Raw genomic sequence first — 12,755 nt, 5'->3', positions numbered from 1 at the left:
GACTCCCTTTGTGACCTTAGGCAAATCACTTCACCTGAGTATTCCCATGTGTAAAATGGTAATCGTACCTACTGGCTAGGGATGTTTTGAAGCTTAATTAATCACACAGTTTAACACACAACGGGATCTGCAAGTGAACACCACCATTGAAGTGTATAATTCTGTATGTTACATGTGTTGTGTTTGTTGCTGCCGTTAGCAGCAGGAGGGCAAGAGCTGTTCTCTAACATAACTCAGTTATTTTGGGCCATCCTACCCTGTCTTCTCTCTCTCTCTCTCTCTCTCTCTCTCTGTTTCCCATCTTTCCCTTCCCTCCAAGGATCTGTGTCTCTGTCTGGCTCTCTCTGGAACCCAGCCACCTGTTTCTCTTTCTCTCTCTGTCTCTCTTTTGTTTCCTGCCTCTCTGACAGTTTCTCTTGCTGACTCTCTTGTTCTCTCGACAGGCGGACTGTACTGCCTAAGCGGAGGCTGTAATGGCATTGTAAACATCAGCTGCATGTGCTTGCAGTGGGTCTCCTTATTTTTCTTCCTCTAGTTGTTTCTCTGCTGCACTCGGCTGCTGTGTTTGCGTGGATTGCATGGTGTGAATCCAGGGAGCTGCTCTGCAATGCACAGGGTGACTCTCCCATAGCGGAGCGGGGGTAGGAGCTAAAGACACCAATGGTCTGGGAGTGAAACACACCCAACCTCCAGGAGATCTTCTTACCTCACATTGAAATGTGATCTCCATCCATCTGTCTATCCATCCACCCCTCCCTATCCCACTCCGACCCATCCATCCATATTACACTTTTCTTCTATCCATCCATCCTTCGTCCATGAAATACAGCAAAACTCAACCAGAGACAGAACCATCTAACTAAGGTTGCATCCGGCTGTTGTACAGACAGGACAGTCGCTCTACCTGCTCATTGTATCATCTAACGCAACATTAGTTTGTAGAAGGTCTCTCCCCCCAGCTGTATGCGCACAGCTACTTACAATGTGATTTGGTGCAATTGCAGGGATACGTTTCTCGAACCTTCCTTTCTCTGCGGAAGGTTAGTTTCCCTCCTGGCCTGACATTGCCTTGGGCTCTGGGTTCCCTCAGTCCCTGTTCGGCTGTGTATGGTACAGAGCCTGTGCTGGTGTCAGTGGTAATTGATCCCCTGGTGATGGACAAAAGTCAGGAGTCCCAGAAGCAATGTTCCCTCTAATTTTTCCCACCCATGTGCGGAATGAAGTTTATGTGCACCAATATGGAGGTGATGTGTGACACATCACCTCCATATTGGTGAACATAACAAAATTCATGTGGTGGGGGTGGGGTTGAGGGGTTCAGAGTGTGGAAGGGGGCAGAGGGTTGGGGTGTAGGGGTGTGCGGGCTCCAGCTGGGAGTGCGGGCTCTGGGGTGGGGCCGTGGATGAGGGGCTTAGGGCTGGGGCAGAGGGTTGAGTGTAGGAGGTGAAGGATCAGACTGTGGGTGTAGCCTGATTTGGGGTGTGTTAGTAGTGTTAATTTAATGTATCCACTTAATTTAATTTTATTTAAATAAATTTTTACTTAATTAATAATTTTAATTATTATTATTATTGTGGATATCAATTAGGATGGGTTTTGGCTCGCCAATTTGTTTGATCAGAAGATAAAGTTCGTCCTGAATCAGGCTTCACAGAGTCTATAAAAGGAACTTCGGGTGTATGACAAGAACTTTATACTGAGACGACAGATATAGTCATAAAGACCTTTTTATTAACATCAATGACGATAGTAAGCAAATGGTAAAACAGTTAGAATTACAGAGTTACAAATATCACAGTTCCTTAAGATATATTGATATATATATGAATATAAGATTATAAGCTGCAAAGTTGATTTAATACTCACACCCTGTTTTGATAACCCGGTGTTGGGAGATGTGATACCACGCCTATGGCAATTTCCGTTTTCACATCTCTGGCAGAGGAAGCTAATGCAGAGCTGTTTACTCTCTTTTAATTTAACTCTAAGCTGTACTAAAATAAAATATAAGGGAGATCAAATCCCTATTTAACTTACAATTTGAAAAGAAATAGAAATACGGCCTATTAATAGTTAATAGCCGTGGTAGCTGGGTAGCATCGATACGTAGTTGAGGCAATGAAGAGTTGACAGGAGCAGATGGGTGGGTAGATTGCCTGCCTAATGGTGAGCTGCTTCTCCTTTTTATAGGGCATTAGTCGGAAATCCTTCCTCTTATGCCCAAATTTCATTCTTCCCCCACGGAAATGTTAGGGTACACTTACCCCATAGGCTAGTATGTATGTGCGTATGGATGACAGGTATGTACGCATTTGTGGTGTATCTGTTAGAATTGTGGGCAAAAACCCCTTTTTATACCCTTTATTGCTGTTGGTTCAGGTAAAGGTCTCTAGACATCTGCGTGGGTGTTTTGTCTAATTTTACTTTTCTGTGCTCCTAAGTCACGTGGGCCCTTTAACACCCCCCCCCCCCCGCCCCCACAGTGAAGCTCTACATAGCCGCTTTCCTAGCCGCCTCAGACACTGTCCCCGTGCTCCACCCCAACAGCCGAGATCAGTTGAGACAGTCCCTGGCAGCCCCCAGCTTTGAATGTCGGGGGGGCCAGAGTCTGGGGATCCTTAATGGTGGGCAGGGGCCCTGACTGCAGTTTCCCTCCCCTCTTTGGTACAATGGGGCCCAGGACTATTAGGCATTTGCCCAGGTGCTGCTAGTTTTCTTTGGGCTCGGGGCAGTGCCGAGTTCTTTGGAGCTGGCGGTGTGTCACTGAGTCAGATGTTTCGAGCGGCTGCACACACCCCAGGGAAGATGGCAGGCGGTGTTGAGACAGAAAGAAAAGGGGAAAGAGAAGGCGAGAGAGAGAAAGGAAGGGAGGAGCAGGCAAGCAAGAAGCACGTTTTCCAGCTGAGATGTGACGTGCGATCAAAGCTCAGTGAAGCGGAATAGCACAGGGAGGCAATTTCCAACAGCCGGCGATGCAGTGGAGAAGGCTCTCGCGCCAGCAGTCATGAAGGAAGCCGGCGGTGGACAGATGGAGGGGAACAGAGAGAAACAAACTCCATCAGTTCGGCTGGAACAAGTGGGGGTGTTTTAAAGCAGAAGGCGGTGCCCAGAGACCTGGAAGAGCTTTTGCTGCTGGTGCTGATACTGCTCTGGGTAGACAGCAGCACGCTGGAGCGTGAGGAGAGGCCAGAGATGGAGGCTGGGATGCGATTTGGGGCCGAGATGGAGCTGGGGCAGGGATAGCAACAGGCTGATTTTTCAGACCAGGAGCCCTTTGGAGAGCAGAATTCGGGACACTTCACTAAACCCCTCGGGATAAACCCACTCTCTCCTTTGCAGAGCTCCCCCCATACGAGCCAGCCCCTGGGCTATCAAGAGGGGCAGCTGGGGTTTCAGTGTGGCAACCTGGAGCGGCTGGAGATGACCTGCTGTTTTTGCTGGACCGCTGCCTCTGGCACTGGCACCGCTGTGGTGTTAAAGCCTGGTGACCAAATGTCACTATCCCCCTTGGGCAGCTGGGGAAACTGAGGCACAGAGCGGGTCAGTGATTTGCCCAAGGTCACCCAGCAAGTTTAATTAATTATTTTTAATTAATTTTAATTTAATTAATTAAGTTAATTAATGGAGATATCCCATCTCCTAGAACTGGAAGGGACCTTGAAAGGTCATCAAGTCCAGCCCCCTGCCTTCATTAGCAGGGCCAAGTACTGATTTTGCCCCAGATCCCCAAGTGGCCCCCTCAAGGATTGAACTCACAACCCTGGGTTTAGCAGGCCAATGCTCAAACCACTGAGGTATCCCTCCCCCGCAAAGTTGCTGGTGGAGTCGGGATTAGAACCCAGGACTCGTGGCTCCCCACATCAAGCATTTGGCCACAGCTGCCTTGTGGGGAGTGGGATCTTGTACTATGATCATCTGATCTCATGCCCATGGCCTGTGCCTGGAACACCCCCTCTGTACATACAGGCAGGTCAGGTCTCTGCTCCCCCCTCTGCCCCACGCCGCCCAGTGAGTCAGTGTGCCAGCCACGGCTCCTCCCCAGCGAACACTACCGAACAAGACGGTGCAATGAGACAAGACAAAGCTTACGTGGGCGGGGCGGAGGCTTTTCCCCACAAGCTGTGATCCTGGCTGATCAGCACTATGGAGTGCTGTACAGCAAACAGGGAAAGATTAAGAATAAGCTCTCAAAACTGGATACTCTCATAAAAAAACAACCTTCCACACAAACTTCCTCATGGATAGACTTTACAAAAACTAGACAAGCCATTTACAAGACAAACTTTGCCTCTCTACAAAAGAAAAAGGACACTAAACTATCTAAACTGCTACATGCCACAAGCAGCCACAACAGTAGTTCCCTTAACCCACCCAGCAATATTGTTAATCTTTCCAGCTATACTCTTAGCCCAGCAGAAGAGTCTGTCCTATCTCGGGGCCTCTCCTTTTGTCCGTCCAGACCCACGAACATGATACAGTTCTGCGGTGACCTAGAATTCTACTTTCGACGTCTCCGACTCAAAGAATATTTCCAACATACCTCTGAACAGCATACTAACCCACAGAATCCCCCCTACCAGCACTACAATAAAAAGGATTCTGCGTGGACTCCTCCGGACGGTCGAAACAACAGACTGGATTTCTACATAGATGGCTTCCGTCAACGTGCAAAGGCTGAAATTGTGGAAAAGCAACATCACTTGCCCCATAACCTCAGCCATGCTGAACACAATGCCATCTACAGCCTCAGAAACAACCCTGACATCATAATCAAAAAGGCTGACAAAGGAGGTGCTGTCGTCATCATGAATAAATTGGAATATGACCAAGAGGCTGCTAGACAGCTCTCTAACACTACATTCTACAGGCCATTATCCTCTGATCCCACTGAGGATTACCTAAAGAAACTACACCATCTGCTAAAAAAACTCCCTGACAAAGCACAGGAACAAATCTGTACAGACACATGCCTAGAACCCCAACCAGGGGTATTCCATTTGCTACCCAAGATCCATAAACCTGGAAATCCTGGACGCCCCATCATCTCAGGCATTGGCACCCTAACATCAGGCTTGTCTGGTTATGTGGACTCTCTCCTCAGACCCTACGCTACCAGCACTCCCAGCTATCTTCGAGACACCACTGACTTCCTGAGGAAACTACAATCTATCGGTGATCTTCCAGAAAACACCATCCTAGCCACTATGGACGTAGAAGCCCTCTACACCAATATTCCACACAAAGATGGACTACAAGCTATCAGGAACAGTATCCCTGATAATGTCACAGCTAACCTGGTGGCTGAACTTTGTGACTTTGTCCTCACCCACAACTATTTCACATTTAGGGACAATATATACCTTCAAGTCAGCGGCACTGCTATGGGTACCCGCATGGCCCCACAGTATGCCAACATTTTTATGGCTGACTTAGAACAACGCTTCCTTAGCTCTCGTCCCCTAACGCCCCTACTCTACTTGCGCTACATTGATGACATCTTCATCATCTGGACCCATGGAAAAGAAGCCCTTGAGGAATTCCACCATGATTTCAATAATTTCTATCCCACCATCAACCTCAGCCTAGATCAATCCACACAAGCGGTCCATTTCCTGGACACTACTGTGCTAATAAGCGATGATCACATAAATACCACCCTATACCAGAAACCTACTGACCGCTACACTTACCTACATGCCTCCAGCTTCCATCCAGGACACATCACACGATCCATTGTCTACAGCCAAGCTCTAAGATATAACCGCATTTGCTCCAATCCCTCAGATAGAGACAAGCATCTACAAGATCTCTATCAAGCATTCTTAAAACTACAATACCCACCTGCTGAAGTGAAAAAACAGATTGACAGAGCCAGACGAGTACCTAGAAGTCACCTCCTACAAGACAGGCCCAACAAAGAAAATAACAGAACACAGTGGTGTCACCTTCAGCCCCCAACTAAAACCTCTCCAGCACATCATCAAAGATCTACAACCTATCCTCAAAGATGATCCTTTACTCTCACAGATCTTGGGAGACAGACCTGTCCTCGCTTACAGACAACCCCCCAACCTAAAGCAAATACTCACCAGCAACCACACATCACTGAACAAAAACACTGACCTAGGAACCTATCCTTGTAACAAAGCCTGATGCCAACTCTGTCCACATATCTATTCAAGTGACATCATCATAGGACCTAATCACATCAGCCATACCATCAGGAGCTCGTTCACCTGCACATCTACCAATGTGATATATGCCATCATGTGCCAGCAATGCCCCTTTGCCATGTACATTGGCCAAACCGGACAGTCTCTCCGCAAAAGAATTAATGGACACAAATCTGACATCAGGAATCATAATACTCAAAAACCAGTGGGAAAACACTTTAACCTGTCTGGTCATTCTATGACAGACCTGCGGGTGGCTATTTTACAACAGAAAAACTTCAAAAACAGACTCCAAGGAGAGACTGCTGAGCTGGAATTGATATGCAAACTAGATACAATCAACTCAGGATTGAATAAGGACTGGGAATGGTTGAGCCATTACAAACATTGAATCTATCTCCCCTTGTAAGTATTCTCACACTTCTTATCAAACTGTCTGTACTGAGCTAGCTTGATTATCACTTCAAAAGTTTTTTTCTCTTACTTAATTGGCCTCTCAGAGTTGGTAAGACAACTCCCACCTGTTCATGCTCTCTGTATGTGTGTGTATATATCTCCTCAATATATGTTTCACTCTATATGCATCCGAAGAAGTGGGCTGTAGTCCACGAAAGCTTATGCTCTAATAAATTTGTTAGTCTCTAAGGTACCACAAGTACTCCTGTTCTTTTTGCGGATACAGACTAACACGGCTGCTACTCTGAAACCTGTCACTATGGAGTGTTTGCTCAGCTTGTTTCAAAAGTTATTGGGAGCCTTTGATCCGACACAGACACCTGGGGCTCCTGGTGGGGAAGGCAGTGAGTGAGCTACAGGAAAGATGGGGTTAGGGCTCTAGCTAAGGAGAAGGAAGGTCCAGGTTCAATTCCCTGCCCCAGGCTCCCTGGGGAAGTCACGCTGGGCCTCAGATCCCCGTTAGAACCTAGCCCTGCCTTACCGCCCAGTGGGTGCAAAGACTGGGATCTGTGAATTGCTTTGAGATCTGCTGACGCGAAGAGCTAGGAGGTGTTATTACTGCAGGTCCCATGCCCAGGGATGCACCCGCCGAGCAGCGTTTGGCTACTCGAGCGGGTGTCGTGCTGTCAGTTGTGTGTCTGTGGCCCTTGTTGTGGAGCGGAGAGTTCCCACTCTTGCCAAGAGCTTTTCTCTCCTGATAGCCTCCTTTGCTGCACCTCCCCCTTGGGAGGGCTCCGATCCCCACTTCCCTCCAGACAGGGAGGGACTCGCGGGGACCTGGGGCAGCAATATCAACTTTCGAAGGTCTCCCCCACCCTAACCTATCCTTTTCCTTCCTTCCCTTCCTCCCACCCCACCCTGGTCAGCCCCGCTCTATGACCCCAAACCAGACATGCCCAGCCAGCTCAAACCCTTTGCACCCTGCCGTAGACTTGCTCTCGGGCCCAGTGTGGTGGCAACCAGAGCCCCAGGTGAAGCAGGAGGGACCGGATTCCATCATGTAACCCTTGCCGGTGGAGCTGAGCATGGGGGAGGGAGGCTCTCTTCTGGATCATCCTCGCTGGCATGTACTGACTTGGTAGCACTCCTCCACCCTCACTACAGCATGCAGCTCCCCTGAGCCGGCCCAGCGAGTGGGCTTACTCTAACACACAACACCCAACTGCAGGAGAGCCCTGAGCCGGGCTGCAGATCCGAGAGATCCCTGGGCTGTAGTGGTGAACGGTGGGGGAAATGCCACCAGTTCCGCACAGCAGTGGCTCCTCCCTGTGGCCGAGCAGCCCCGAAGAGCTCAGCAGGTCTCCTGGGCCTGCTCCCTCCCTCCCCTCCCTGGGACTTTTGTTCCCACTGAGCAGCTAAGGGGCGTGCTTTGCCTGCAGGATTCTGCAGACAGTACCCGCATCTCCATCACCTTCTTCCGACTTTTCCGGGTGATGCGGTTGGTGAAGCTGTTGAACCGGGGGGAAGGAGTCAGGACCCTGCTCTGGACCTTCATCAAGTCCTTCCAGGTGCGTATGGACCAATTCCCAGTGTGGCTGGGCAACTGGCTTTGAAGATGGGACCTTCAGCCCCAAAGCACAGGCCTCTACTGCTCAAGAGCTCCATTAGCCGGTAGCAGCAGCAGGCTGTTAACCTCGATATGGACTGGTCACTAGCTGGCACGCACTTGACATGTATCCGAAGAAGTGAGGTTTTTACTCACGAAAGCTTATGCCCAAATAAATCTGTTAGTCTTTAAGGTGCCACCAGACTCTTTGTTGTTTTTGTAGATACAGACTAACACGGCTACCCCCTGATACTTGACTTGACATGTATGTTATCCAAGCATCTAGGAGTTCAGGAGGAGCCAAGAAGGGCTTCCCAGATGCTCATTCATACTGGTGTCAGCATGTCTCAGAGCCTCAGTTGGCCCCATATTCCTCAGACCAGATCAGTAAGATCGCCAGCTCCCTTGGACAGGAACTTCCAGGACTGGAGGGGCGCTGAGGGTGCTCTCCAGCACCTCAGTAGTAGGCACCTGTTTGTGCTGAGATTGTGCATGTCCCTTTCTCCCTCCCCCGCCCCCCCCTGCCCCAGTGCTTGTCCCAGCTGCAGGGGCAGGGAGCTCCCTGTGCAGGCTGTGGAGTGAGTGACAGCAGCAGGAATGCTGGAGAACTGGTGTTTTTAGTGGCAGCTTCCAGCCCCAGCCAGCAGCAGACAGCCTCACTCTCTGGCCAGCTGCCCCGCTGGACCCCTGGCTGGCACCAGAGCTTGGTAGCTCCAGCCCGGAGAACTCCTACTCCTAAAGCAGGCGGGATCCACAGCGGGGATAGGCTGCTCCCTCTCAGCTCCACTCCCACATGAGCCCTGGACCTTTTGTCTCACAGGCCCTGCCCTACGTGGCGTTGCTGATCGTGATGCTGTTCTTCATCTACGCTGTGATCGGGATGCAGGTAAGGAGGTGGGGACAGCGCTGGGGCCCCAGCTGGCAGGGCGTGGGAGAGCCAGGATCCAGGGAGCAGGGGTCACCCCTCGGGCACTCCTGCCGCACGACAGATACAACCCCACTGTCTTTCCACCAGGGGGGGTCTCAGAGTGCTCTGTAGTCACTAGTGAATCAAGCCCCAGCAGCCTCCCTGCCAGGGGGAGACCATGTTATTATCCCCATTCCACTGATGGGGAAACTGAGGCACAGAGCTGTCAAACTCCTACGGCTTCACACAGCAAGTCAGTCGCAAAGCTGGGAACACATCTTGGGCCTCTGACTCCCAGCGCTGTGCCCAGTCCACAAGGTCATCCTGCCAGGCCAGCCCTTTCCCTGTGGTGCCAGGCTATTGGCTGGAAAGGAGCCAGCGGGAGCAGTGGTGAGGCCAGGAGCGGGAGCACGTGGGGTGGAGGGTAGCGACGAATGCCTATGGCAGGGCGTTCCTCTGCAGGGCAGCTGGGACCTGAGCATGTCATTCACACATGTTTGGGAAAATCGCCCTGGTGGATGGAACCCAAATCAACCGGAACAACAACTTCCAGACCTTCCCACAAGCCATCCTGCTGCTCTTCAGGTCTGTGTAGGCCCCCACCCCTTCCTCATCCCACCGCATCCCTTCCCATTCCATCCCCTGGGGGTGCCCGGTTGTCACGGAGTATTGGGGAACTCAGGGCCCTGCACCCCCGGCTTCCTGCGATTCACTGCGACTCTCAGCCAGCCAGTAAAGCAGAAGGTTTATTTGGATGACAGGAATACAGTCCAAGACAGGTCTTGCAGGCACAGACAACAGGGACCCCCTCAGTTAGGTCCATCTTGGGGTCCCAAGGCATCCCAGCCCAGCCCCCCTTGGGAGGTCAGAGCCATCTCTGCCTCCCAGCCATCTCTCCAGCCTGCTTCCCACACTCTGGCTTCAGCGACCCCTCCCACAGCCTTTGTTCAGTTTCCCGGGCTAAGGAGTCGCCTGGCCTTCAACCCCTTCCTGGGTTCTCGTGTTACACACTCAGGTATGCGCCCTCGGGCTGTCTCCCATCCTCCAATGCAGACTATTCCAGCCACACTCCCCTGTCAGCATTCACAGACCACAGTGAGAACAGGCCCAGTTCGTCACACCGGTACAGCCAGCTTGGGGGCATTTGTAATGCAGAGCCACTGCTGGGGGAAGCCAGCCTGACTTCCCCGAGAAGCGAAGACCCCAGGGCTAGTCCCTCACTCCCACGGGTCATTAAAGGGCCCCTCATGTGTGCCATGAGGTTGCACTGGATCACAATGCACCAGTCCATGGCGGTGCAACACAAGGGCCTGGGTCCCCCTACACGGAAGCAACAATGAGGTGTAACCATCCTGGCACTGTCATCCTGACCATCCCCAGGAGCTGGACCCAGCACCTCCAGAGCTGAACATGGAGCTTGTGCTGCGGGGCTACGATCCAGAGCCTCAAAGATATTTCGGCATCACAAGCCAATTAACTCCCCACCCCCAGCCAGGGTTTGCAATTCTACCACTGGAGCAGATGGGTAAAGCACAGCTTTCTCTTGATTCCTTCAGGGGAAGAATCAAACATCTGGATGTGGTGACCCTGCTGAGATGCATCCAGCCTCCCCTGGGCTTTGGGAAGTTCTGTCCGCACCGTGTGGCTTGCAAGGTAACTACCCCTTTGCAAAGGGAAAGGTTCCATGATTGACATGCTGAACGGCTCTATCCCAGTCCCGGCCCCCTCCCTCCAGCACACCCTGCAGCCTCTGGGTTCCCCAGCTCCCACCGAAAGGGGCTGGGGAGAAATCCAGGGTTGGTTTTGTGTATCCTCGTGATCTGATATCAAGTGTTTAATGGAGAAGGAAGCTTTTGGGGGGAGCAAGACAATTTAAACGGGTGGACACACTTCAGGTTTCCTGAATTATAATCCTCCATGGTACAGTCAGTCCAATACAAGGCAGAGGTCCCCACCTCTGAGAAGACCCTGAAGCTCTTGGTCAGACACAAATCTCAGCTAGAGATGGGTCCAAGCTTCATGGCTCAGCTCTAGTGTCCCCATGTTCAGGTTTGGGGTTGGGGACCAGGCCCTTCTTCAGCTTCGGTGGGTCCCATTGTAGCTGCATGAAAGCTCTTATGGTGGGAGTCCAAACTCCTCAGCGGGGAACGTGTCCCATTGTCCGCAGGGGGCAGCTCTCCAAAAGCCAGGGGCTGCAGAGGGAGCAGGGAGAGTGGGCGGCACTTCTTCCTGCACCCGCTCATTCTCCACAGAGCATGGGAGACATTTCTGACTCGTGCCATCAAAGCGTTAACAAAGCCACCCAGTTCCTGGGTCAGAGTTCAAGGCAGTTTTGCCATTTTAAACCAGCTGTGGATTTTGGAGCACTGGATGAAATGGCATGTTATCAAAAGGCCATGCAGTCTTATCCCAGAATCCTTTGGGTTGGACGGGCTCTCTAGTGGATCCTCTAGTGCACCCCGCTGCCTTTGTGGTTGAATGGATTTCACTGATCCCATCCCTGATAGAAGGATGTCTTGGTCCTGCTTTGAGCAGGGGGTGGGACTAGATGGCCTCCTGAGGTCCCTTCCAACCCTGATATTCTATGATTCTATGTCTTCCCAATTCCCTCACCTTCGACATCTCCCCTGGTGAGGCCACACCTGCCATATGCAGCCTGCCGAATAAACCAACCTGTCTGAGAGTTATAACCTTTAACCTGACTGTTCCCATGCAGCCTATGCCTCCGTGGTCTGTCTTTGCTGACTGGTGAGCTGTTAGGGTGACCAGACAGCAAACGTGAAAAATCGGGACGGGGGTGGGGGGTAATAGGAGCCTATATAAGAAAAAGACCCAAAAATCAGGACTGTCCCTATAAAATCGGGACATCTGGTCACCCTATGAGCTGTGCTCTGGAGAGCGTCCTTTGCACAAGTGCCGTGCAATAGAGATGGATCTCCGTTGTCATGAATATAAAGGGTACTCTTTCTAAGGGGGCTGCTGGACACAGATGGACCAGGAGGGTCTCTCTGGTTCCCTAGCTCTCAGACTGTGCTGCCATTGTCACGACGCAACATCTTCCTTAGGCCTGGCCTGAGTGGTCCTGCCGGGGTCTGCTGCCGGCCCTGTGCGTGGGAAATGTGCTCCGGGCTGGGGGTGAACGCAGTTGTCGTTTGTTGTGTAGCGCCTGGTGTGCATGAACATGCCTCTGAACAGCGATGGCACCGTCACCTTCAATGCCACTCTCTTCACTCTGGTGCGGACTGCCCTCAAGATCAAGACGGAAGGTGAGGGACACGCTCTGTCTGCTTTGGTGCCCTGCCCTGCCAGCATAGCGCTGGCTGGTGCATCTATAGAGACTGCCTCCAGAATGCTTCCCTAGCCCCACCCATGCAGGGGTCCCTCCCCAGCCATCAGGGTGAGATGTGAGTAATATCGGCTACCCTGGTGCATTTCATCTGAGACCGAGGGCCAGATCCTTTGCTGCTGCAAATCAGCATGACTTGACTTCAAAGGAGAGTCGCCTGTTTACACCTGCTGGGAACTTGGCCCCTTGTAATTTAGCCTCACAACACCCATGTGAGGTAGGTGAGGGTTGTGTAGGGATCCTTTCACCCATCCACAGAATGCTGCCTTCTTCTCTGAGGAGTGTCCCTGGCGGTGCTCCACCCCGAGCACCTTTGATTGGAGATGT

At 51.5% G+C, this 12,755-nt stretch overlaps 1 protein-coding gene across 1 annotated transcript in view; it reads left to right on the top strand.

The window, feature by feature from the left end:
* Nucleotides 1-12,755, top strand: part of LOC128835700 (voltage-dependent L-type calcium channel subunit alpha-1S-like) — a 105,777-nt gene that overhangs the window by 80,894 nt on the left and 12,128 nt on the right. Inside the window, exons 10-15 of the mRNA XM_054025286.1 lie at nt 411-481; nt 8,009-8,137; nt 8,996-9,061; nt 9,576-9,667; nt 10,639-10,735; nt 12,246-12,348. Coding sequence (XP_053881261.1) covers nt 411-481; nt 8,009-8,137; nt 8,996-9,061; nt 9,576-9,667; nt 10,639-10,735; nt 12,246-12,348 — 558 coding nt within the window. The remainder of the gene's footprint in view (nt 1-410; nt 482-8,008; nt 8,138-8,995; nt 9,062-9,575; nt 9,668-10,638; nt 10,736-12,245; nt 12,349-12,755) is intronic.

The sequence above is a fragment of the Malaclemys terrapin genome, chromosome 4 (assembly GCF_027887155.1).
Source record: "Malaclemys terrapin pileata isolate rMalTer1 chromosome 4, rMalTer1.hap1, whole genome shotgun sequence".
Taxonomy (NCBI): Eukaryota; Metazoa; Chordata; order Testudines; family Emydidae; genus Malaclemys; species Malaclemys terrapin.
The sequence above is the reverse complement of the archived record's forward strand: the minus strand, read 5'-3'. Positions and strand labels throughout refer to the sequence as shown.